The sequence below is a fragment of the Magnolia sinica genome, chromosome 14, assembly GCF_029962835.1.
Source record: "Magnolia sinica isolate HGM2019 chromosome 14, MsV1, whole genome shotgun sequence".
Lineage (NCBI taxonomy): Eukaryota > Viridiplantae > Streptophyta > Magnoliopsida > Magnoliales > Magnoliaceae > Magnolia > Magnolia sinica.
In genome coordinates, this window is record NC_080586.1 from 3,774,449 (window position 1) to 3,799,781 (window position 25,333).

At 41.0% G+C, this 25,333-nt stretch overlaps 3 protein-coding genes across 3 annotated transcripts; all 3 read right to left on the reverse strand.

Annotated features, from left to right (window-relative positions):
• Positions 1-1,290: 1,290 nt before the first annotated feature.
• LOC131225550 (peroxidase 5-like) lies at positions 1,291-2,570 on the reverse strand. Its single transcript, XM_058221088.1, has 2 exons — positions 2,358-2,570; positions 1,291-2,244 (listed from the first exon to the last, which is right to left on the reverse strand). The coding sequence occupies exons 1-2, from the start codon at positions 2,568-2,570 to the stop codon at positions 1,468-1,470; spliced, it is 990 nt and encodes a 329-aa protein (XP_058077071.1). The 3' UTR covers positions 1,291-1,467.
• Positions 2,571-7,027: 4,457 nt separating this feature from the next.
• On the reverse strand, positions 7,028-8,265 carry LOC131225607 (peroxidase 5-like). The gene is made up of 2 exons (XM_058221161.1): positions 8,004-8,265; positions 7,028-7,882 (listed from the first exon to the last, which is right to left on the reverse strand). Exons 1-2 carry the CDS (start codon positions 8,211-8,213, stop codon positions 7,106-7,108), a joined length of 987 nt encoding a protein of 328 aa, XP_058077144.1. The 5' UTR covers positions 8,214-8,265; the 3' UTR covers positions 7,028-7,105.
• Positions 8,266-10,568: 2,303 nt separating this feature from the next.
• LOC131225976 (peroxidase 5-like) lies at positions 10,569-11,008 on the reverse strand. Its single transcript, XM_058221607.1, has 2 exons — positions 10,799-11,008; positions 10,569-10,712 (listed from the first exon to the last, which is right to left on the reverse strand). Exons 1-2 carry the CDS (start codon positions 11,006-11,008, stop codon positions 10,569-10,571), a joined length of 354 nt encoding a protein of 117 aa, XP_058077590.1.
• Between the last annotated feature and the right edge of the window lie 14,325 nt (positions 11,009-25,333).

The following is a 25,333-nucleotide window of genomic DNA, read 5'->3' on the forward strand; positions in this document are numbered from 1 at the left end:
CTAATCCTGGTCCTGTGGGTGGCGGAGGGATCTGCCGAGATCATCATGGCGACCCAATTTTCGCTTTCACATGCGGCTACGGTTCTGCCTCCAGCAACACAGCTGAAATTCGTACCGTGCATGATGGCATTAAATTCTGTTTGGCCCTCGGGATCTCAAACATTAGCATTGAATCTGATTCTAGTTAGGCGGTGTCCAGTATAACCAAAGTTTCCTCGCCCTCTTGGAAGTGGACTTACTGGCTATCGAAGATTAGATGTCTCTCCTCGTAGGGGATCTTTCGGATTCGCCATGTTTTTAGGGAAGCAAACAGTCTGGCTAAGATAGGCAGCTCAGATCAGATTAATTCCTTTTTCCAAGGTCTCGCTTCCCTCCCTCGTTTGATCAAGGGTCAGGTGTTACTGGATAAAGCAGGTCTAGGTTACATTAGAAAGGGTTCTCACTCTTGAATTGTATGGCTCATGATGGGCAGTTCATCTACCCAAATTAGGCCTGTAATTATCCCTCAACAATGATATACTTTTTCCAAAAAAAAAAAATCTTGATTAAGATTAGCATCCCACTTTTCACCCTAGGTCATGATCTATATGATGCAGCCTATCTATTTTGCATGGCTCAGATGCCATTTGCAATTGATACACTGGCAGGAAAGAAGATGTTGTACGTAAATTGTGAAAGTTCACATGCAACGCTGCATAATTAAATGGATCGGTTTTAAAGGGATTGATAACGTATGTTCCACAAATGTGTGGAGCCCAACCATGTTGTATGAGTGCCATCGAACCCCATCCATTTTATGCTTGGCCTGTATGGGAAAATTCTGCCTGATCCATAACTCAGGTGGGCCGCACAAAAGAGAACAAAGGACGAATAATGGGAAGAGGGACACCCTCCATAGAAATGTCGAGATGGAATGTGGGGTTCACCATGTTGTGTATATATCAACCAAGCAATTCATTAGGTGATCCCCACCTGGGATGAAGGGACGCATCAAAACTCAGATACAGGTTTTAATTTTAGCTGTGATTGTACATTACTCCTCGTGGTGTCCCAGCTGAATTTTTGACGGGGATGCTTCATAATCTCTACAGTGTACATGAGGAGTTGCACCAAATTCGTAGTTTGGATTCCAAATACACATCACGTATGGTTCCCACACATATGGAACGTATGAGATAATTGACACTTTTTAAACAACCCCCAGCCAAAGTTCTATAAGGCTATTGAGCATATCCTTCTAATAGTCTGTGGGAGAGAGAGAGATTTGCTTATAAAAATCCATTTCCATAAAAAAACAAGAAACATGAAACAACTTGGATTACATGAAAAATAAATGCTCCATGTGGATCTTACCAACTAATTTACACTTGGATTCTCTTTTAACAAATCAAAGATAAATTCAAATAAATGAAAGAATAGTAAACAATATTTCAAATCAAATTCAGCAATTCCAATCTTTGGAATAACTCAAAAGTTCACAGCCCTACAGTTCATCCTGATCTCTCCTTGGTAGCCAGTCAGCACATCGATGGACCCCATATGCACCATGGCCGCCGCAAATTTTGCAGCCCATGCTGACTTATGCTTGACATTGTTCCTCAACATTCTCGATGTCGAGGGGCTAGTAAGTAGTGTTTGATCCGACTCCAATACTCCTCTATGGTGTTTTAAATTCTGGTAGTACTTGTTATCCAAGTGATTCGGTGTTGCAACGTCAAGGTGCACAGTAGGATCTCGACCGTTCCTAGTAGACGAAGGGGGACACCTGGTTTTCAAGTAGGCAGCGAACTTGCGGTCCATTGAAGGATCTTGTGGGTGTGTGGCATTGAAGGAGTAGAGGCGATTCATGAAGGAAGAACAATGAGAAAGGCCGATGGAGTGCGCCCCAGAGAGTGTCACCATTTCATCCAGAGACAACCCTTTTCGCTCAAAGTTCTCCTTGAGTTGCTGGGCATCGAAGGAAGGTGGGGGAACATTTTGACCGACTTCAGCTTCAATAGAGACTCTTCCATCGCGGCGGCCTGCTGGCACGGCGTAGTCAATGCCACCAAGCTTGTAGGCACTATCACGAGCCGCAAAGGCAATGATGTCGGAGCAGGAGACAGTATGTGGGCATTGAGCCTCAATCCTAGCCTTTGCTTCGTCGATCACTTCGAATCCACGTAGGCTTGGATTGTTGGCCGGATGCTGTTTCTCAGAAGGGTTTCCAGGCGTCGAATCGAGTAGGACTGAACCATCACAGCCCTGTAACACAAAGAGTACAAATACACAAGGTTGGTACCACCTCCATAACAATAACAACAACATCTCTTAGCTCTGTAAAAACAACATCTCTTAGCTCTGTAAAGAAAACTTACCCTAACAAAACAATCATGGAAATGCATCCTAATTAGGCCGGCGCCAAGTCCTGGGTTCCGAGAAACAGATTTGCTCACTGTCTGTCGAACAATCGCCTCCGCAGAAGGGCATGTATATCGGTAGTGACCCACTTTCAGTGATGCTGATGAGACATGGGTCATGGCCAAGATAGCAAGTAAGAAGAAGAGGCAAGTACTGTTCAACATGGCCATTTGGAGAGAGAGAGAGAGAGAGAGAGAGAGAGAGAGAGGTGTGGATGGCTCAAAAGATCATGGGGTTGGGTTTTATAAGCAGTAGGAAATGAAGTGCCTGAAGGTTTACTCGGTAAACCAAAAGCTGTCGCATTGTTTACTCGTTCTTCAGCATGAAGAAGTCTTCCTACATGCGAAGGAGGAAAGGAGCATACATTTGCAGAGGTTTACTACTTCCGCACGCATGTATATCCGTACTTGTGATTTGATAATTCCTCGTGCGTGTAGATCCGTACACGTTTAAGCTACATTACACATGCAGATATGAAACACGTGTATAAAATCTGAGCTATTTTTGGGGTTGAAAATAATTCTTTGATATTGTGATTTAAAAAATAAGATAATTTTACTCGTCTTGTGGGCCATGGATAAAAACCTTTTCCTAGCCATTCATTTGTTTTGATAAGATTTGGCCCATCTGAGGTGTAAATTGGTTAGATTTTTACGTTAAAAGATCTAGAAAATTGTCGCTCGCATGATGGAAAGATTCAATCTCTTAACACATGTCGCCTTTTGCACAATCCCCTACTCCATGACATTTTCTCGTTTTCGATTATGACTTTTTTTTTTTCGCACACATCCGCCACACACCCACGCACGCCATAGTGGAATTTCACCACCCATGGGTTTCGAACCCAAGACCTCCTAGAGTCTACCATTCTGGCAAGGACTGGAACCAGTGATAGTTTGGGACCATTTATAAATGTGGACCACAGCCCAAGACCCTGTGTCTAACACTTAAATTTACGAAAGGCTACTGTGATAGTTTAGGATCATCTTTAGATGTGGGCCACACGAATCAATATAGACTTTCCCAGTTGTAGGGCCCATCTTAGATGGAGTTTAGCTTAAAAGTTACATTGATTAAACGAAACTGGCCCAACTATGGAAGGGGCTTTAAAAACCATATAGAACTATTCCGACGGTTTGGATTGCTAGATCTGCATGCCACTTATACGGTACATGTATTACTTCTATTTCTTTTTAAAGTGTGGTGAACTATCATCTAATTCCCGCTGGATTCAATGACAGCGTTTTGCATACTGCCAGTTTGAGTATCATAACAGTGTCGTGCGGAGGATAGCAAAGCAGTTGAAAATGTCTCCATCGATGCTAGCTAGATTTTGGTTTGCAATGCAAATGTCACACGTTACCCATTCATTATAAGTAGGTACACGTCTGCATCAATCCAGGCCGTCCAAATCATAGTTGTGGATGGAGGATGGCCCCAAAATCAGAATAATTTGATTTCTTAGCCGTCTGATGCCTCCAATTGAATTTGGACTCTTTATGTTTTCCTCAATAGCTGTCAACTTAGAGACCACAAATTGGACGGTGGGGATCAAAAGATCATTGTGATTTTGGTCTATGATCATTCCATCCACATTTCAACCATAGGCCAATGGTTCAAAACTTAGATTTGGACATACGCATCTTGATCCCCACCATGGATGGATCATGGCGTCCCATGGGTGGATCATGGTCTGAAAATAGCACTGTACGGATAGACCATCCTCATTTCTCTTATTGCACTGCCACTAGCTTTCCTATCTATTTCCTCATTTGTTGGTCTTCAATTAGACAAGACCAACCATCAGCATGTGGACCATATATATGAGGGTAGATCTTTTATATTCTGCGACATTTGTAGGGAATCAAGCCCGTTTAAAAGGGGTGAAATTAGTAGGGCACGCCAAAAGTGATATCAATCCAACAAGTACGTGCCCCACCACTAAAATTTGAAAGTTTTTGGTAGTTATCCCTTATTTTCTACAGTGTAGCCCACCTTATGATTTAATAGGCCTGATTGTTATCACAAGTCCTATTATCACGGTGGGGCTTACTCGGTATACAGATTGGATAACGTATGAATAACACATTGAGCAACACCACAGAAAACATTAATGAAAAGCTGCCCAGAAAACCTCTAATTGGATCAGCATGAGTTTCGAAGCATCTCAATTTCAACGGAGAAAGATCCTTGCTAGATGTCATGAATATATCAAGGTGGGCCCATGCAATAGTTATAAAATAAATTTATTCCACAGACTTGGTATAATGCAAACCATAGTCTGCAGACTGAGTCTTGTGCTTCAAACAGAGTGATTGTATTTTATTATTAGAAAAATAGCAACAGGTGAACCTTATCATTGTCCATCAACATCGCTGGTGATAGGGTGATGGCCCAACTCTAACTTTTAAAGTACTGTTCCATTGGATCGAGTGGGGTGACTCAGCCATGTTGATTGCTTGTTTGTAAGCTGGGATCGATTGAAAACAACTTGTGAAACCATACCACCTTTGCTTAGGTTTTCTTAGTCCAGATGTGTGTACAAGTTCATCTAATCTATAGTCTGGCACATACGCCAGAATGCAACACGTGCTTGAGAACCATGCCATACATCCAAAAGTTCTCATTGATTCAGGGCTCTGGCTCGAAAATCAGGCCCATCTACATGTAGCGTGGGACAATCTAAAAGAGAACTAACCGTTGAAAAAACTTTTATTATGTTTTTTTTTTTTTTCTAATTAATCCTATAGCTTCTGCCTATTAATTTCTAACATAATGGCACACCTGTTGATCAAACCAAGTTGATTTGCAGGTCAGGGAATCTTAATGATAGGACCCACATGCTAGAGAGCTTGGTTCCAACATGAGATCACGTTGTCCCAATTCATGAGGTGGGCCACACACATACATTTAAGTCAGATCTTGATTCCGATGGTGTAGTCCGCCAGCAAATGGGCATCCCACTTTTTTGGGATGCCATTTGCAAGTGATACACAGGTGAGAAGGAAGATGTTGTATATATGTGAATTGTAAAAGTCCAAATGCAACGCTGCATGATTAAATGGACCCTTTTTAATGGGAATGATGACATATGTTCCAACATTTGTAGTGCCCACAATGCTGTATGAGTGCCATCAAACCCATCCATTGTATGATTGGCCTGCATGGGAAATTTCTGCCTTATCCATAACTCAGGCGAGCCGCACAAAAGAGAATAATGGGACAATGGGAGGTGGATGTCACCACAGAAACGTCCAGATGGAATGTGGACACTACCAGAAAAAAGAGACAAAGGCTACGGATAAAAACCGTAGCTAAATATTTCAATAGCTAAAGATGTCAAAGGCTAAGTTATAATCCATAGCAATACTTTCTGTAACAAAAAGCACATACTACTACGGATGATATTTGTAGCTAAAAGTGCAAATAGATCCGTAGCTATATGCCTAATATAGATATTGCAACGGTTTTAAATACAGGGCTACGGTTAAGAGCCGTAGTATTTTCTATATTTAAAATAAAAGGACACAATAATGGGGTCTCTCACCATTGCCAGCACATATGCCCTGATAGATTCATTCATATAAAATTTTCAAATTCAATAATAAAAGAAACCCGTGCATGCACAAAGAATATGATTTGGTTTTTCTTTCCTCTTCTCATTAACCATTGTTTGGATGATCAGATCTTACAATCTTGGGGATCTTTGAAGCATCCTTAGTCAAACTTTAAGCATGTATCATACCGATGGCTTGGATGATTGACCAGAATTACACATATAAAGAATGTTGCACCTCAGTCAGTGTGACATGGGCCAAAACTCATGCTGGTGCATTCATACATCTACTAAATACTTTTTTTTTTTTTTTTCCTATGCCTAAATTCCAACTCTTGATTACCATTGCCATTCCTCAATTCATCACAAAAATTTTAAAGGCACATGAAGAGAATAAAGAATAATATAATTAAAAAAAGGTCCATGTACTTTGTATTTCATGAAACAATACAAAACAACAGTAGTACAATGAAACAAATACCCAAAACAACAATCTATGAATCTAAGAACCTTACTGTAGTTTAACTAAAAGGCACCATAGAAATCTCGAATTGAGGAAATGTGATCCCGATGGCAGTGTTTTCACTTACTGGTCAGCGATGAAAGAGAAGACGACGTCGTTGGGGAGACCGGAGATGGAGAGTCGACGAACGAAACTGCAGCTTCTGGTGACGGAGTTCACCATGTTGTGAATATATCATCCAACCAATTCATTAGGTGAGCCCCACCCGGTGTGAAGGGACACATGAAAACTCAGATATAGATTTTAATTTTAGCTGTGAATTAATGTACATTGCTCTTTGTATTCAACATGAGGAGTTGCACCACATTCGTGGTTTGGATTCCACATACACAAGACGGGTGGTATGTGATCCCCCCTTTCAAGTTACCAAGAGAGTTTTCCTAGTTCCATTGGCTATTGAGCATATCCTTCAAGTACTAGTCTCTCTCTCAGAGAGAGAGAGAGAGAGAGAGAGAGAGAGAGAGAGAGATTTGCTTATAAAAATATAATTCCTTAGAAAAACAAGAACCAAAACACAACTTGGGAGTTACATGAAAAACTAATTTACACTTGGAATCTCTTTCAACAAATTAAAGATAAATTCAAATGAATGAAAGAGCTATTGCAATTCCTATAATTAGAATGATTCAATAGTTCACAACCCTACAGTTCTTCCTGATCTCTCCTTGGTAGCCGGTCAACACATCGATCGACCCCATGTGCACCATGGCAGCTGCGAACTTTGCAGCCCAAGCTGACTGATGCTTCGCATTGTGCCTCACCATTCTCGACGTCGAGGGGCTAGTAATTAGTGTATGATCCGACTCCAACACTCCTCTATGGTGCTTCAAACTCTGGTAATACTTGTTATCCAGGCGATTTGGTGTTGCCATGTCTAGGTGCACCATAGGATCTTGACCGTTCTCAGAGGTCGAAGGGGGACACCTTGTTTTCAAGTAGGTTGCGAACTTGCGGTCCATTGAAGGATCTTGTGGGTGGGTGCCATTGAAGGAGTAGAGGCGATCCGTGAAGGAAGAGCAATGAGAAACACCGATCGAGTGGGCCCCAGAGAGTATCACCATTTCATCCAAAGACAACCCTTTTCGCTTGAAGTTCTCCTTGAGTTGTTGGGCATTGAAGGAAGGTGGGGGGAGATTTTGAGTGACTTCCTCTTCAATAGAGACTCTTCCATCACGGCGACCCGATGGCACGGCGTAGTCAATGCCACCAAGCTTGTAGGCACTATCACGAGCCGCAAAGGCAATGATGTCGGAGCAAGAGACAGTATGTGGGCATTGAGCTTCAATCCTGGCCTTTGCTTGGTCGATCACTTCAAATCCACGTAGGCTTGGATTGTTAGCCGGATGCCGTTTCTCTGAAGGATTTCCAGGCGTGGAATCAAGTAGGACCGAACCATCGCAGCCCTGCAACACATACAATACAAATACACATGGTTGGTACTACCTCCATATCAATAACAACAACATCTCTCAGCTATGCAAACAGAACTCTTTTTTTTTTTTGTTTTCTGCAAAGAGAACTTACCCTAACAAAACAATCATGGAAATGCATCCTAATTAGGCCAGCACCAAGTTCTGGGTTCCGGGCAACAGCTTTGCTCACTGTCTGTCGGACAATTGCCTCCGCAGACGGGCATGTATATCTGTAATGGCCCACTTTCAGTGATGCTGATGAGATATGGGCCATTGCCAAGATAGCAAGGAAGAAGAAAAGGCAGGTGTTCAAAATGGCCATTTGGAGAGAGAGAGCGAGCGAGAGAGAGAGAGAGAGAGAGAGAGAGAGAGAGAGAGAGATGTGGATGGCTCAAACTTTCATTTGGTTGGGTTTTTATAAGGCGCAGGAGATGAAATGGGTGCAGTTTTACCCGGTAAACCAAAGCTAACAGCGTTGTTTACTCTTCCTGTGTACGGAAAAGTCTTCCTCCATGCGATGTACCAAAGAGGCCTACATTGCGGTGGTTTGCTACTACCACACGCATGTACATCCGGATATGAAATTTGGTAATTTCACACGCGCGAGGGATCTGTACGCATCCAAGCGCCGTCACAAACGAAGATATGAACTACGTTTTTAAGATCTGAACTTTCCATTGGATTATAAATAATGCTTTGATATTATAGTTAAAAGTTAAGATATTTGAACTCTTCTAGTGGGCCATGGACAAAAGTCTTTTCCTACCCGATCATTTGTTTTGATAATATTTGGCCCACATAAGGCATAAAATGATTTGAATTTTTACGTTTACAGATCTACAAAATTGTAGATTACCTGATGGAAAGCTCCAAATCTCTAACAAATGTCGCCTTGTGATACAGAAACCCGCGTGTGGATATGTTACGCTCTACACTCGCGTAGTATCAGCAAATCACTGTATTCCAATACCTTTTGAAATTAATACTGAAATGTACTGATGGCAACACTGAAATTTTGTGACCATCTTTAGTTGTGGGCCACGCGAGTCAATCCAGACCATCCGAGTTGTAGGGCCCATCGTAGATGGAGTGTAGTTTGAAAGTCAATTGATTAAAAAAAAACACAGGTGTGCTTTTAAGCATGTAATTTTCAACATTCAAACTCATCTCTAAAACCAGGATGGTTAATCTCTTTTGATCTAGGTAATTTTTGGACTAATTCTTGGCCTATGATACATCTAGAGAAGATAGAACTATTCCGAAGGTTTGGATTGCTGGATATGCATGTCTTGTATACGTTGGATGTATTACTGCCATTCCTTCTTTAAAGGTCATGAACTATCGTCGTTTTCCCGCCTATCCAGAGACAGTGCATTGCATCCCGTCTGTCCGAATATTATAACAGCGTCGTGCCAAGGTGAGCAAAAGCAGTTTGAAATTGTCTCCATTGATGTTAGCTGGATTTTGGTTTGGGATGCAAATGTCGAACGTTGCACATTCACTACAAGTGGGGCACACATCTACATTAATCTAAGCCGTCCAAATTGTTGTGGATGGAGGACGACCCCGAATCAAAATGATTTGACTTCATAGCCATCTGATCTCTCATTGAATTTGGACTCTTTATGTTTTCCTTAATAGCGGTTGACTTAAAGACTACAAATTGGACGGCGAGGATCCAAGGATCATTGTGATTTTGATCTATATTCCATCTACGTTGGTCTCCACTTTTTGGACTTTTGAGAATATATGATAGGCATGCCAGGCTGGCTGACTTGTGTCTATGGTCGGCACGACCTGTTCTCTCATAGTCCGGCCCACACCGAAAAATTTTATTTCATTGCTGGGAAATTTGGGACGGCGATTTGGTACTTCCCACAGCAGGACCTGGACAGAGACGGACGGTCCTGTCTGGGCTCAGTGGGGCTCACCATGATATATGTGTTTAATTTAGCCATTCTGTCGACTCATTTTGACAAGTCATTTTAAGTGATAAGTCCAAATATGAGGAATATTTAATTCTCAAGTGGACCACATCACAGGAAGCCTTTGAAAACCTTTTGGGGCCACGGAAGTTTGAAATAATATGATATTTATGTTTTCCTTTCATCCAGGTCCATGTGACCTTATGAATATATTGGATGTAAAATAAACATCACTGCAGAATTTAGGAAGGTTTCAACAGTGAGGGGTCATTGTCGCCACTGCTTCATGTGGTGTGGTCTACTTGGGCCTTCAATCGGCCTCCTTTTTTGGGATCATGCCCGAAAATGATCTTTCAAATTGGATGGACTGCCTGGAGAAAACACATATGATGGTGGGAGGCCACAGATCCCATGATAGGATTGTCCGACCATAGCTAGGTCCTGTTAGTACCCAATCCTTGCCCATAAATTTGCAATTGGCGAACCTTGTGACCATTTGATCGTGAACGGATGGTGATGGATGCTGGCCCAGCTCAGAGGCGGCTGGGAGTAAATGGAACAACTTCTTGGGTTTGTGTACAAGGTCCCTGTGTAAATTTCCCTCTATTGCCATTTGCCAAAAGGGTCCGGTTGGGGAATAAGCTTGTGCTGGTTGTGCCTTAGCTGTTTAAAGATTGAGTAGGACGGTTAGAGCTGTCAACGGGCGGGAGCAGATAAGTTGTGGTCCGACCTCACTCAATCAGGTGCCTTCCTTAAGTATGTGGGCATTGAGCTTCAATTCTAGCCTTTGCTTCGTGGATCACTTCAAATCCACGTAGGCTTGGATTGTTGGCCGGATGCTGTTTCTCAGAAGGGTTTCCAGGTGTCGAATCGAGTAGGACTGAACCATCACAGCCCTGTAACACATAGAATACAAATACACAAGGTTGGTACCATCTCCATAACAATAACAACATCTCTTAGCTCTGTAAAGAAAACTTACCCTAACAAAGCAATCATGGAAATGCATCCTAATTAGGCCGGCGCCAAGTCCCAGCTTCCGAGTAACGGCTTTGCTTACTATCTGTCGGACAATCGCCTCCGCTGACGGGCATGTATATTGGTAGTGGCCCACTTTCAATGATACTGATGAGATATGGGTCATGGCCAAGATAGCAAGTAAGAAGAAGAGGCAAGTGCTCAACATGGCCATTTGGAGTGAGAGAGAGATAGAGAGAGGTGTGGATGGCTCCAAAGCTCATGGGATTGGGTTTTATAAGCAGTAGGAAATGAAGGGAGTGCAAGTTGACTTAAGGCCTGTTTGGGAGCGTGGATTTGAAACCCCCTGGATTCGGAATCCCCTGTTTCTATTTGGCACCTCGGATTTGGAACTCCATGGATTGTAAAATTTGTGTTTGGGAGTGTGAATTTGAAACCCCCTCAAATTTTGTGGTATATTTGCATAAATATTTAAGGAGACCAAGTAAATTATTTAAAATATCCGAAGTGATTAAAATATACTACAACATAAATAATTATTATAACAAACCCATCAGAATATACACATTATAAGAAAAAAAAAAAAAAAAAACAAATTTTGAACTTCAGGTGGGCCATAAAAGTGGGCCCACTAAATTTCATCGTTTTCATGTTTCCTTTTAAACCTGAGTGAACTCTGTTGGGCCCACCGTCAACACGTGTGGTTACCTACGCCATTCATCCATTTTTTCATATAATTTTAGGAGTTAAGCCCAAAATTGAAGCATATACAAAGCTCAAGTGAATCATACCACAGGAAAGGAAACAATGGAAATATTAATTTCCACCGTTGAAACCTTCACAAGGCCTCCAGTGATGCTTATTTGTCATCCAACTTGTTCTTAAGATCACACGGACATGGATGAAGTGAAAACACAATTATCAACTCGATCTAAAACTTCTGTGGCCCCCAGTAACTTTTCAACAGTAGATGTTCAATTAACACTTTTTCCAATGGTATAGTCCACTTGGTTTTTTTATATGCTTTATTTTTAAGCTAACTCACTAAAAGTATCTGATAAAATGGTTGGACGGAGTAGATAATATGCATGAACGACGATGGCCCCACATTGTATTTTAAAAAATTCACAGTGTAATGTAGTGGCTTTAAAGGACATTGCCAACTTCCTTCATTTATATTGCGAAAAACAAAGTTCTCCAGCTTCTTTAATGATAGCTGGAAATCCATTTCAACCATAATATGAGTTATCCTATTTTAGGCTAAGGGCTTAAATTTTAGGGCCATTGGTAGTTCAAGTTAATCACACAGTTAAAAACAGTGTATAAAAGCAATTATAATCGTTTAATTTGTTTTCATCCTATAGCCCACTTGAATGATATTTACCTCTAAATTTTTTTCTCAAATCTTGAATTTTAATGGGCTATATAATGACTAGATTACACCGTTCATATAACCATCATGGTGGGACATATGAATAAAGTGTTCTCGTCCTTCCATTCACTATTTCATTTGACGTGGCCCATGTGAAGCCTAAATTAGTATAATATTTTGGTCATACAGATAAATTTTGATAAGCCATCACATGGTCGGAGCAGATTTTTCATAACCATTATATTGGGCTATCCAAATAATAAGTTGCAATTCGTCAAAAGAAAACAGTAAAATATAAACTAACATTTACAGCAAATCTCCGTCCAATGGCGCAGCAACCTTCTGGCAGACTTTCTGCACTCTAACAGCAGTCTAGCAGTAACCTTCTTCTGCGGTACCGGAGAGAGTTTCGGTACTAGAGAGCGCGAAGATAAGTTTCTAAAGAAGATCTTTAAACAGTTGGATTTCCGACCGTTGAGCTGCTTTAAAAAGACAATCCAAAGTCAAATCTTGGATTACAAACCCCTATATCAAGGGAATTTGAAACTCCCTAAATTGCAAACCCCCAGTTACTTTATAGCACCAAACAGTTAGGGAATTGTCAATCCCTTCTAATCCCCTCCAATCTAAACTGTTCATTTGTTTTGTAACCTCATTTTATGGCGTGGGCCTAAAAATGAGGTAGATCCAAAACTTATGTGGCCCAGAAGAAGTTTTCAACAGTAAGTATTCAATCCTCGTTGCTTTCTATGGTGGGGTCCACTTGAGCATTAGGTTTACCTGATTTTTTGGCCATGCTCTAAAATAATCTCCATAAATGGGTGGACGGCGTGGATATAGCCCACACATTATAGTGGGACGACCTACAACAACTTCCTAACATTGAGTGAAATTGGCACAGGACCCAATGCAATTCTATTTAATATAATTCCAAGCTTTTCCATTCTTCCCAAACATGGAGTGGAATTGGCACACGACCGGATGAATCCCATCCCACCTAATCCCTTCGAATCCCACCGCCCAAACAGACCCTTACTAATCCACAAGCGGTCGCAGTATTGCTTACTCGTTCTTCAGTACGCAGAAGTCTTCCCATGTGCGAAGGACGAAAGTAGCATACATTGAGGAGGTTTACTACTTCCACACGCTTGTATATCCGTACATGAGGTTTGATAATTCCTCATGCGTTTAGATCCGTACAATTTCAAGCTACATTAAGCATGCAGATATGAAATACACGTGTATAAAATCTGAGCTTTCTTTGGGGTTGGAAATAATTCTTTGATACTGTGATTTAAAAAATAAGATAATTTAACTCTTCTTGTGGGCCACGAATAAAAGCGTTTTGTTAGCCATTCATTTGTTTTGATAAGATTTTGCCCACTTGAGCGTGAAATGATTTGATTTTTACGCTAGATGATCTAGAAATTTATAGCTCGCCTGATGGAAAGCTCCGATCTCTAACACATCACCTTTTTCATACAGAATCCCGCATGTGGATATGTTAGACTCTACACGCGTGTAGTATTAGCAAAATCCTGCACTCCATGACCTTTTCACGTTAGCACTTAAATGTACGAGAGGCTACAGTGATAGTTTGTGACCATCTTTAGATGTGGGCCACACGAGTCAATCCAGACCATCCGAGTTGTAGGGCCAATCGTAGATGGATTATTGCTTAAAAGTTACATTGATTAAACGAAACTGGTCCGACTATGGAAGGGGCTGTTAAAAATGTAATTGTTCATCCAAACTTATATCTAAAAATTCATATGGTTAAACTCGTTTGATCAAAAAAAAAAAAGCTCGTTCGATCAAGGATATTTTTAGCCTATGCTAGACATAGAGTATATAGAACTATTCCGACGGTTTGGATTACTGGAAATGCATGCTACGTATACGTTGGATGTATTACTTCTATTTCTTTTTAAGATGTGGTGAACTATCGTGGAATTCACACTGATTCAGAGACGGTAGATTGCACAGTCTGAATATTATAACAGTGTCGTGCAGAGGATAGCAAAGGCAGTTGAAAATGTCTGTTTGCAATGCAAATGTTGCACGTTACCCATTCATTATAGGTAGGGTACACAACTACATCAATCTTGGCCGTCCAAATCATAAGTCCAGCTGTGGATGGAGGATGGCCTTAAAATTAGAATAATTTGATTTCTTAGCCATATGATGCCTCCAATTAAATTTTGACTTTTTATGTTTTCCTCAATAGCTTTCGACTTGAAGACCACAAATTGGACGGTGAGGATCAAACGATCATTGTGGTTTTGGTCTATGTCATTCCATCCACATTTCAACCATAGGCCAATGGTCCAAATCTTAGATTTGGACTTACACATCTTGATCCCCACCATGAATGGATCATGGCGTCCCATGGGTGGATTATCATTGTACGAATAGACTTTCTCATTTCTTCCGTTGCACTTGTGCTATTAGCTTTTCCTATCTATTTCCTCATTTGTCGGTCTTCAATTAGGCAGGACCAACCATGAGCATGTATGTGGACCATATATACGACGGTGGATCTTCCATAGTCTGCTACATGTGTGTATAATCAAGCCCGTTTAAAAGGGTTGGTCAATTATGAAAGTAGGGCACACCAAAAGTCATATCAATCTAACAAGTACGTGCCCCACCACCAAAGTTTGAAAATTTTTGGTAGTTACCCATTATTTTCTATAGTGTGGCCCACCTTATGATTTAATAGGCCTGATTATTGTCACAAGTCTTATTATCATGGTGGGGCTCACTCGATCAGTATACAGATTTTTTTATTTTTTTATTTTTTATTTAAAAGCAACGGCTAATTCATATCACCAAAAAATATACAACCAAATAGGAGGGTTCCAACAACAAAAAAAGGCAGACCTCTCCCAACGTATAACTCAATCTGCACAGGAACTGCCCAAAAAAGAAAGAAAAAACAAGATCAAAAGGAGCCCCATTTACATAAGCCGGATGTTCCCAATACCAGCGTTATCAATGACGAGGTTTCCGTGCACATGTCTCGGAAGAGTTGCGCGAGAATCATACAATCTATTTGGGCAGCCATCAGTAGCCATTCTGGCTAAGGCATCTGCAACGGAGTTCCCTTCACGATAAATGTTGCTGAACATAAGGTTAAGGGGACGCCGATAAAGCCGAATCTCTCCCACCTTGTACCGAATTTGCCAAGAGCTTGAGCAGAGAGCATCCTCAACCAAATTAAATATGGTCATCGAGTTCGTTTCGACGATAATGTTAGAGAGACCCAGGTTAAAGCAAATCATTATGCCATCTAACATGGCTTGGGCCTTGGCAATAGTGTTAGAGGAATGGTCATAGCTTCTGTGGAAGGAAATGGTCCCCCCCGCCCCCCCCGCCCCCCCACTCAGACCCAGATTAACCCTCCAGGAGCCATCAACGTTTAACTTTAACCAGCCCTGAGGGGGCGAAGACCAAACAACTTTGATGAATTTTCTGGGGGGGAAAGGCTGAGCTTTAGTGATCCTGAAGGCTTGAAGAGAGATGGATTCTGCGAAGGAGTTCTTGTCCGGTGCCGATATTGAACTGTCAAGCTCTTTCAGCCAGCGGTTAACCTTGAAAAGGATCTGATTAGCTGACATCGCAAAACCTTTAAAACGAGCCTGGTTACAGCTGTTCCATATCTCCCAAATAATGATTGAAGGGGCAAGACCAATTGAGTAAGAAAAATGGGATTTCTTACTTGCCTTTGATGTCCAGAATTGAATTTGCTATAGAATTGTCTGGTTAGGAAAATTAGTGACACCAAATAGCCTGCTGAAGTGGCTCCAAATTCGAGTGGCAATCTCACCCTGGCTAAAGAGGTGGTCCAGGTTTTCCACTTCACCAGAACCAAAAAACAGAGGAGGCCTGTTGACCCCTGTTCGACCTGCGAAGAACCAAATCTGGTGATGCTTGGAGTTGTTGCTGGTTGTTGATAAGATGGCGCTGATAAGCGATTGGGGGGAGATCATATAGCTGGGAGCTGCGGTCTCTTACTCGCTGAGATCCTTGCTGGCTTGAAGTAGGATGAGAGACTGTTTGGGGAGAAAGGGCCCAAGACGTAGCCGGGATTTGGGGACTGGAAGACGTCAGCCTGCAACACTCACATCGAGAAGCAAGAGCGATGCCACGAGTCTGCAGTACTGTTTGGTCCATCGGAACTGCTTGATGGAAGACTTTCTAAGCAAAGATGCTCAACTTGGGTGGAAGGGTTTTGTTCCAGATCCATATGGGCCAACTAAGAGTAGGCTGGTGATGCCTGATTGTTCACTCCCCAAGTGCAGGGTTGTGATGTAGTAATAAACTCGGTAAGACCGAGGTCGAATCCCAAGGGACTGATACCTGTACGTAATTTGAAACTAACTAGAGCTAGAACTAGAATGAGATGAAATCTAAATCGAGTGTAATTTGATGAATAATTGTGAAATAAATTAATTAAAAACTAATAAAAATAAAGGTGAGAGCTAGGGTGCCAAGGATCCACTTATAGCAATTGGGAAGCTACCTTGCATAATTCAAGGACATAGCTGGAATCAGAGTCCTATCTTATCCAACTGGTAAGAAGAGATTTGTCAGATCTCTGAACTTCTTATGGATCTAATCATCAACAGATAAGATTAGTGAAGATTTGGAAGTGATCCCGTCACCTAACCATGCCCAGGAGACGATGGCAAACAACAGCGATTTACCAATCTCACGGCTAATCATAAGAGAATTGTGAAAGTTAAGAAGGGTTCCGTCACCCTACCATGCCCATGGGACGATGGTGAACAACGGGTCTTACTAATTTCACAATCTCAATAATGGAAAACATACTTAAAGCTATCGTAGATCCATTGTAATTTAAGTCACAACAAACCATTAAAAACTAAAAGTATACCTTCATAATCAAACTAAAATCCAAGAGAACCCATAAAACATGAATTAAAGTAAAACAACCATCCTAATCACGCTACAAGCTTCACCTCTTAGCCCTAGCTAAGAGGTTCAGCCAACCATAGACATGATCAACTAAAGTCTCTTAAAACATCAAAGGAAGGAAAGAAATTAAAGAGGAAAAGGAAAAGGGAAACTCCACGCTGATGGTCGTCCACCCACTCTCTCTCTCTCTTTCTTCCCACGTCCAAGCTCGCAAGGTGCCTCCACGGCTGCCCTAGATCATCTCCTCCCCCTCTCTCATGTTCACAACCTCCTTTTATAGCTGCTGGAAGGCTAGAGTCGGTGGCAGAGTCGCAGCAAGAAACGGAGTGCAACTTTTCGCAGCCAAGTTTCAGTGTCTTAAAACTCACTACTTTCCTCGCTCAATTTTCAAAGAAACACCGTCCCTTAGGACATTTTTGAGTGCTCTACATGATGGAAGGTTCTGATCTACCATATGATGAAAGATGGTGGGCCACAACTGCCTGGAAATTCAGATTTTTGCGGATGTGCGAAAGCTTTCGCACCCCTTCGCTATTGTGATCGGTGGGCCCCACAGAGGAACTTTCAGAGAAATCCACCCCATCCATTGGATTCAAGACGAAATTTTAGTTAAGAATGGATGGTTTTGAACGTCCATTGACGCGGCCCAGAGAAGAAATCACGCCAAAAATCGTTTTGAACGTCACAGGACCGCCTGTTTGTGGCCTCTGTATCGCGCACATGTGCACGCATGGGTGTAAAATTTCAGCAAGATTTTATAGTATTCAAGGCCTTCTACACGATGAACGAATCAGATTGGTCAGACAGGCCATTGGTGGGGCCCACAAACTTCCGCAAAATGGACTCTCGCCGGATGAGAAATAGGGACGCGGAAGCTTCCACTGTGACGTTGGTGGGGCCCACTTTAGTGTTATTTTGACAAATCCAAGCCGTTCATTGAACTCCCCTCGAAAAACCAGTCAGGAAAGAGTATTTTTTGCTATACTTTGATGCGGCCCACGTAATCTTTAAAGCCACCATCCGTTGTGTTTGAATGGTTATAATCTCATCCTCTTTGTTTCATCAAATATTGTCACCTAGGCCTTGGTAACATACGCCTTAGAAATCTAATGGACGGTTTGGATTGTCCATTGGGACAATGTATGGGCCCCACAACAGCAACCGAGCGTCCGTTTCTCGGACGCTATTTTACGAAAAACGGAAATTTCAATTTTCGCGTGAAGAGTCGGTCAACACCGACTTTACCCAAGTCAGTCGGTCCGGTGCACAGCAAATACGTGTGCACTGTATACTCACACGTGCACATATAGGGCCCCCTGTGATGTTTCTCAGAAATCCAATCCATCTATTCATTTTGTTGCCCCATTTAAGGCGTTGAATCCAAAGTTGAGACAGTTCCAGAAATCAGGTGGGCCCCAAAATGAGATTTTATGGGCTGATCCGTCCATTGTGCCACTTCTACAATGATTTAATGGTTGAAATTTTACATGTACGGTTAATTTATGGTCCTCAGGCCATGTATAAAGTTTCATGCTAAATGAATGGTAGGAACCCCGTGATCTTGTATTCTGAATGATTTTCGGGCCACTTGAGCTTCGGTTTCCCGATTTTCTCGAATTTCTGGTGTGTAATTCCATCGATCTTGGTCCCCTGGAGTTCGTCCCTTGCCTTTGGTGTCATCAGAGCGTTAAATCCATGCTTTAAGCACCCTTTTTCAGTCAATGCTCGTAAATACACTTTGAATCACAAACACGATTAAATCGGGCCATTGAACGGTATCATGCTTGTAAATTCAGGCAATAATTAGGTCTGATATGCAATATGTGACCCTCAACACAACCCCCAACCAGCATTTTGCTAGTCCCGAGCAAAGTATGTGAAAGATAAGTTAAAAAAATACAAGATAATTTCTATGTACTCGAGTGATATTTTGAAAAGTGATTCAGATACAAGAAATCTAAGATTCATGAATGTTGGGCATTATTTTCTCCTGAACTCAAGCCCACAATAATTTCACAGTCAACTTAAAGTAGTAATCCATCAATTAGAAAAAATTCTAAACATTAGGATCCATGAGTATTTAGTCTAGTCTCGACTTATCAACTTTAAGATTCAATTCAGTATTTCATGATATCATTGGTAACCACAAGAACATTCAGGACACCCAAAACCTAAAGTAAAACGTGCCTCATAGATCATTCTTTTTTTTTCTTTCAGCCTTTGATTTTTTCTATTAAAAGGAGCACCAAGGAGGGGAATCAGGTACTTACCTATAGGGAGTAAACCTATGGTGAAGACTGTACACCCAACCCTTTTCACATATGTCCATGGGGAATTAAATCTACACCTATAGGGAGCAAACCTATGGTGAAGATTATTTGCCCAACCCTTTCCAAAGGCATTTGTTTTTTTTTTTCACTAGGTATTTTTTTTTCTTCGATTGATCATGACAGACAAATTTTCCTGGCTAGTTCCTTTCATGTTTAATGATTACCAAGTTAATCCTTCGATATTGAACTGAAACCTTACTGTGTAAGCGAGATGTGACATGTGAAATTGTGACTCAATCAATGTTTAAAACTTCTAATCATGAATTAACAATTTAGACTTAAATGTGAAATCTACTAGATAATTGAATCCAAGAGTCATAAATGACCAATATCACGTAGCTTGAGATTTTAAGTCAAAGATGCCCGTCAAAATCACCTCGAATTCATAAGAAATCCCAAAAAATTAAAAAAAATTCATAATTTTTGTTCAAAACTAAGAAAATACTGATTAGGTAACCTAATCTCTCACCCCCAACCTAAAATCTACATTGTCCTCAATGTAAACGATATGAGCATGTAATACACGTGAGACAACGAAAGTAAATGAGAAGTGATGGGAAGATAGTACCTGGATAACGAATCTAGAGACTTCCCAAAGATATCAGAATATGTTAGCACAAGAGAGAAACCAACAAAAGCAAACTATCCTAAAATAACGTATCAAACAAACTAACCTAACAGCATAAAGCCGTCTATCCTAAAACAGCATAAAGCAAACCACCCTAGTCCTATGAAAGCAGGAAAAAATTAATCAATCATGTCGCAAGGTTCCTCTTTAGGCCAGTATCGTACTAAGTTTCTCAGTAAGTTCCTCAACAGGATTATCCAAAAGCCCTTTTTGCAATAGGCTTAGATGCCTTGGAGCTTGACTTTCCAGAGAAACTTATGTACCTTATTAAAATTTTGCTGTTGATTTGCTTGAGGTATCCAAAGTATATATGATTCACCTGTGTCAGAAAAAGTTACAAAGTTAGTATCCCATGGTGAATCAGAGACTACAGGTAGATCAAATTGAGAGAAATTTTCAGGAAGTGGTGCAGTCTCAACACATTCCGAAGTTCCAAACTTCGGTTCAATTCTTAGCTCCTCCTCCCTTAATGGTAAACAATGAGGATCTAGGGAGGGAGGGGCTTCAAAGTAAGGGTTCTCTCGGTCAGTGATGACTACCGAGATGTTGTCTTGTAAGGCATTCACTATGTCTCATATCATGGGATCGTTTGAATCTGCAAAGTGTGCCAAGTAATCATTTAAAGCATTGGGAAATTCCTCTTAGAGTGATTCATTCTTCATATTGAAGTTTTTGATGCGCTGCCCAAGGAATCCATCATCTTTAAAGGTAAACAGAGGATACTCTCTTGCTCCAGCCCTGCATAGATAGATTGAGGGTCAGTATATGGAGCATTGATGTGCAGACTCTGTTCATTGATACTACTCAAAAGAGGCATTAAATCGTCAACATTCAACAGTTCAGATGGTGGCCTCAACTGGGTGGTTTCAAATTCCAGAGTCATATCGAGTAATTCATCTATCTCCCGAATCATATCATCATTCAAGTCAGGGGAGTGGTCTAAACATATCTCACAAGAGATAGAAGGGTCAGTTGTAAGGAGTTCATCCGCCACATTTAAATCAGGCATGTCAGATGAGTGGAGTAGGTTCTTCTGACTGATCACTTCATGTACTTCTTGATCACTGATCTGGACCATACTTGAGATTGATTCCAGGGAAATTTGGGCTGAACATTCATGATCATCATCACAATACATATCATCGTCTAATTTCGTGCAGGGCACACTTGGGATGGGATCGCTTTCCTCACATTCTATTCCTAAATTTGGTTGAGGTTCGAATAAACTAACTTCTACCTCATCACCGAGATCCTGTGTGTCATGTAAGGAAGGTGTGTCATCATCATTGTATTTGAAAGATATCCACATCTCTTGACCATTCCTTTGAACCGTCATCGAGATCGACTCATCGAAAAATTAAACCATATATTCATTAATGGACTCCAACTCATTTGTAATTCCAGAGTTCTTCAAAAGCGAGTTTGGATCACTTTCCTCGCATTGTATTTTTGAAATGAATTGTGGCTGGAATGAATGAGCCCCCTCTGCCTTATTGAGGCGCGAGTTAAGCGCTTCTAATGATTTCCTAATTTCCGCAAGACAAGCCATGTTACGCTGAAATGAATCCTCTTGGATTGTTTCTGATTGGGTCTCAAAGGTAGGGTATCTAAGAGAATACTTATGATAACATGTTGTTGGTTCATTTTTCTAATTTTAATGTTTCCACTGGTTATAGTTATACTGATCATACATGGGAGAATATGATGGTTGATAATAATCCTCATTCTCATAATTACGATCGTATATGGCCCTATTAACCGATGGAACATAATGTTCTAATCGGTTCTCAATATCGGTTCTCAATGGAGAGGAATCTTGAGGTATACGTTGAATTCCACAACCCTCAGGCATTCCCCAATATCTCCTATCTATCTCAGCGTATGCACGTACCCACGCTTCCATGGTAGAACCCTAACTCTAAGTCTAATCCTAAAGGAAAAATCCTGCAGCAATTTAAAAAGTAAGTAGAGAAGAAGTTAGAAAGAAGTTACCAGATTGAAGTTCCTATGTTAAAATCCTGCAAAAGGAAATAAAAGAAATTAGTTTCTAAAAACAAAAAAAATCCTAGAATTAGAAAGTTTCTAAAAATAAAGATAGAAAGTTAGTTTTTAAAAAAAACCTAGAAGAAAGAAAATTTCTAAAAAAAGAAAACCTAAAATTAGAAAATTTCTAAAACTAAAACCCTAATTCTAAAAATAGAAAAAGTAGAGAATCTAGAAAGGGATTACCAAATTAGAAGTTTATGTCAGAATCCTACAAGACAAGAAAACATGTTAGTTTCTAAAAATAAAATAAAAAAACTTTAACCTAAAGTTAGTAAAATCATAATCTTAACCTAATTCTACAACTAATTAATTCCAGAAAACGTAACCGTCAGTCCCCGGCAACGGCGCAAAAAACTCGTTCACTCCCCAAGTGCAGGGTTGTGATGTAGTAATAAACTCGATAAGACCGAGGTCGAATCTCAAGGGACTAATACCTGTACGAAATTTGAAACTAACTAGAGCTAGAACTAGAATGAGATGAAATCTAAATCGAGTGTAATTTGATGAATAATTGTGAATAAATTAATTAAAAACTAATAAAAATAAAGGTGAGAGCTAGGGTGCCAAGGATCCACTTGTAACAATTGGGAAGCTACCTTGCATAATTCAAGGACACAGCTGGAATCAGAGTCCTATCTTATCCAGCTGGTAAGAAGAGATTTGTTAGATCTCTGAACTTCTTATGGATCTAATCATCAACAGATAAGATTGGTGAAGATTTGGAAGTGATCCCATCACCTAACCATGCCTAGGAGACGATGACAAACAACAACAATTTACCAATCTCACGGCCAATCATAAGAGAATTATGAAAGTTAGGAAGTCACCCTACCATGCCCATGGGACGATGGTGAACAACGGGTCTTACTAATTTCACAATCTCAATAATGGAAAACATACTTAAAGCTATCGCAGATCCATTGTAATTTAAGTCACAACAAACCATTAAAAACTAAAAGTATACCTTCATAATCAAACTAAAATCTAAGAGAATCCATAAAACATGAATTAAAGCAAAACAACCATCATAATCAGACTACAAGCTTCACCTTTTAGCCCTAGCTAAGAGGTTCAGCCAACCATAGAAATGATCAACTAAAGTCTCTTAAAACATCAAAGGAAAGAAATTAAAGAGGAAAAGGAAAAGGAAAACTCCACGCTGATGGCCGTCCACCCACTCTCTCTCTTTCTTCCCATGTCCAAGCTCGCAAGGTGCCTCCACGGCTGCCTTAGATCATCTCCTCCCCCTCTCTCATGTTCACAACCTCCTTTTATAGCTGCTGGAAGGCTAGAGTCGGTGGCAAAGTCGCGGTAGGAAACAGAGTCTAACTTTTCGCAGCCAAGTTTCAGTGTCTCAAAACTCACCACTTTCCTCGCTTAATTTTCAAAGAAACACCGTCCCTTAGGACGTTTTTAAGTGCTCTACATGATGGAAGGTTCTGATCTACTATATGATGAAAGATGGTGGGCCATAACCGCCTAGAAATTTGGATTTTTACGGATGTGCGAAAGCTTTCGTACCTCTTCGCTGTCGTGATCGGTGGGCCCCACAGAGGTATTTTCAAAGAAATCCACCCCATCCATTGGATTCAGGATGAAATTTCAGTCAAGAATGAATGGTTTTGAACGTCTATTGACGTGGCCCAAAGAAAAAATCAATCCAAAAATCATTTTGAACGTCACAGGACCGCTTGTTTGTGGCCTCTGTATCGCGCACATGTGCACGCATGGGTATAAAATTTTAATAAGGATTTATAGTATTCGAGGCCGTCTACACGATGAACGGATCAGATTGGTCGGACAAGCCATTGGTGGGGCCCACAAACTTCCACAAAATAGACTCTCGCCGGATGCGAAATAGGGACGCGGAAGCTTCCGCTGTGACGTTGGTGGGGCCCACTTTAGTGTTATTTTGACAAATCCAAGCCGCTAATTAAACTCCCCTCGAAAACCCAGTCAAGAAAGAGTATTTTTTGCTATACTTTGATGCGGCCCACATAATCTTTAAAGCCACCATCCGTTTTGTGTTTGAATGGTTATAATCTCATCCTCTTTGTTTTATCAAATATTGTCACCTAGCCTTGGTAACATAGGCCTTGGAAATCTAATGGACGGTTTGGATTGTCCATTGGGACAATGTATGGGCCCCACAACAGCAACCGAGCGTCCGTTTCTCGAACGCTATTTTACAAAAAAATGGAAATTTCAATTTTCACGTGAAGATTCGATCAACACCGACTTTAACCAAGTCAGTCGGTCCGGTGCACAGCAAATACGTGTGCACTGTGTACGCACACGTACACATACAGGGCCCCCTGTGATGTTTCTCAGAAATCCAATCCATCCATTCATTTTGTTGCCCCATTTAAGGCGTTAAATCCAAAGTTGAGGCAATTCCAGATATCAGGTGGGCCCCAAAATGAGATTTTATGGGCTGATCCATCCATTGTGCCACTTTCACAATGATCCAATCGTTGAAATTTTACATGTACGGTTAATTTATGGTCCTCAGGCCATTTATAAAGTTTCGAGCCGAATGAATGGTGGGAACCCCGTGATCTTGCATTCTGAATGATTTTCGGGCCACTTGAGCTTCAGTTTCTCGATTTTCTCGGATCTCTAACATGTAATTCTACCGATCTTGGTCCCCTGGAGTCCGTCCCTTACCTTTGGTGTCATCAGAGCATTAAATCCATGCTTTAAGCACCCTTTTTCAGTCCATGCTCGTAAATACACTCTGCATCATAAACACGATTAAATCGGGCCATTGAACGGTATCATGCTTGTAAATCCAAGCAATAATTGGGTCGGATATGCAATATTTGACCCTCAACACTGATCCCATTCCAAGTCGATTTAACAGAGAATTTTCCTTACGCTGATAGGTCCCAAATGAGGCGATCAGGCCTATCAGTAATCGCTATCGGGATAGCTGTGATTGTACGCATTGCTGCTGTTGAAATAACAGGTTGAATATCCGACAGACTACGGGAGGCAGGATGAGCAAAGAAATCTCTAACTGAGGCATCTCTGAGATGGCATGGGATGGTTCTGACGGTCACACTTGCAAGAAGACCCCTGCCCGTCCAGTTTTGGGACCAAATGTTTATCTTCCCTTCCCCTATCAGTCATCTTAAATGGTGGATGGAAAAATGCAAGGATCTGAACATCTCTTTCTACGAGGATGAGCAGGTTGATTTGTTTGTTCCTTTTGCTACAACA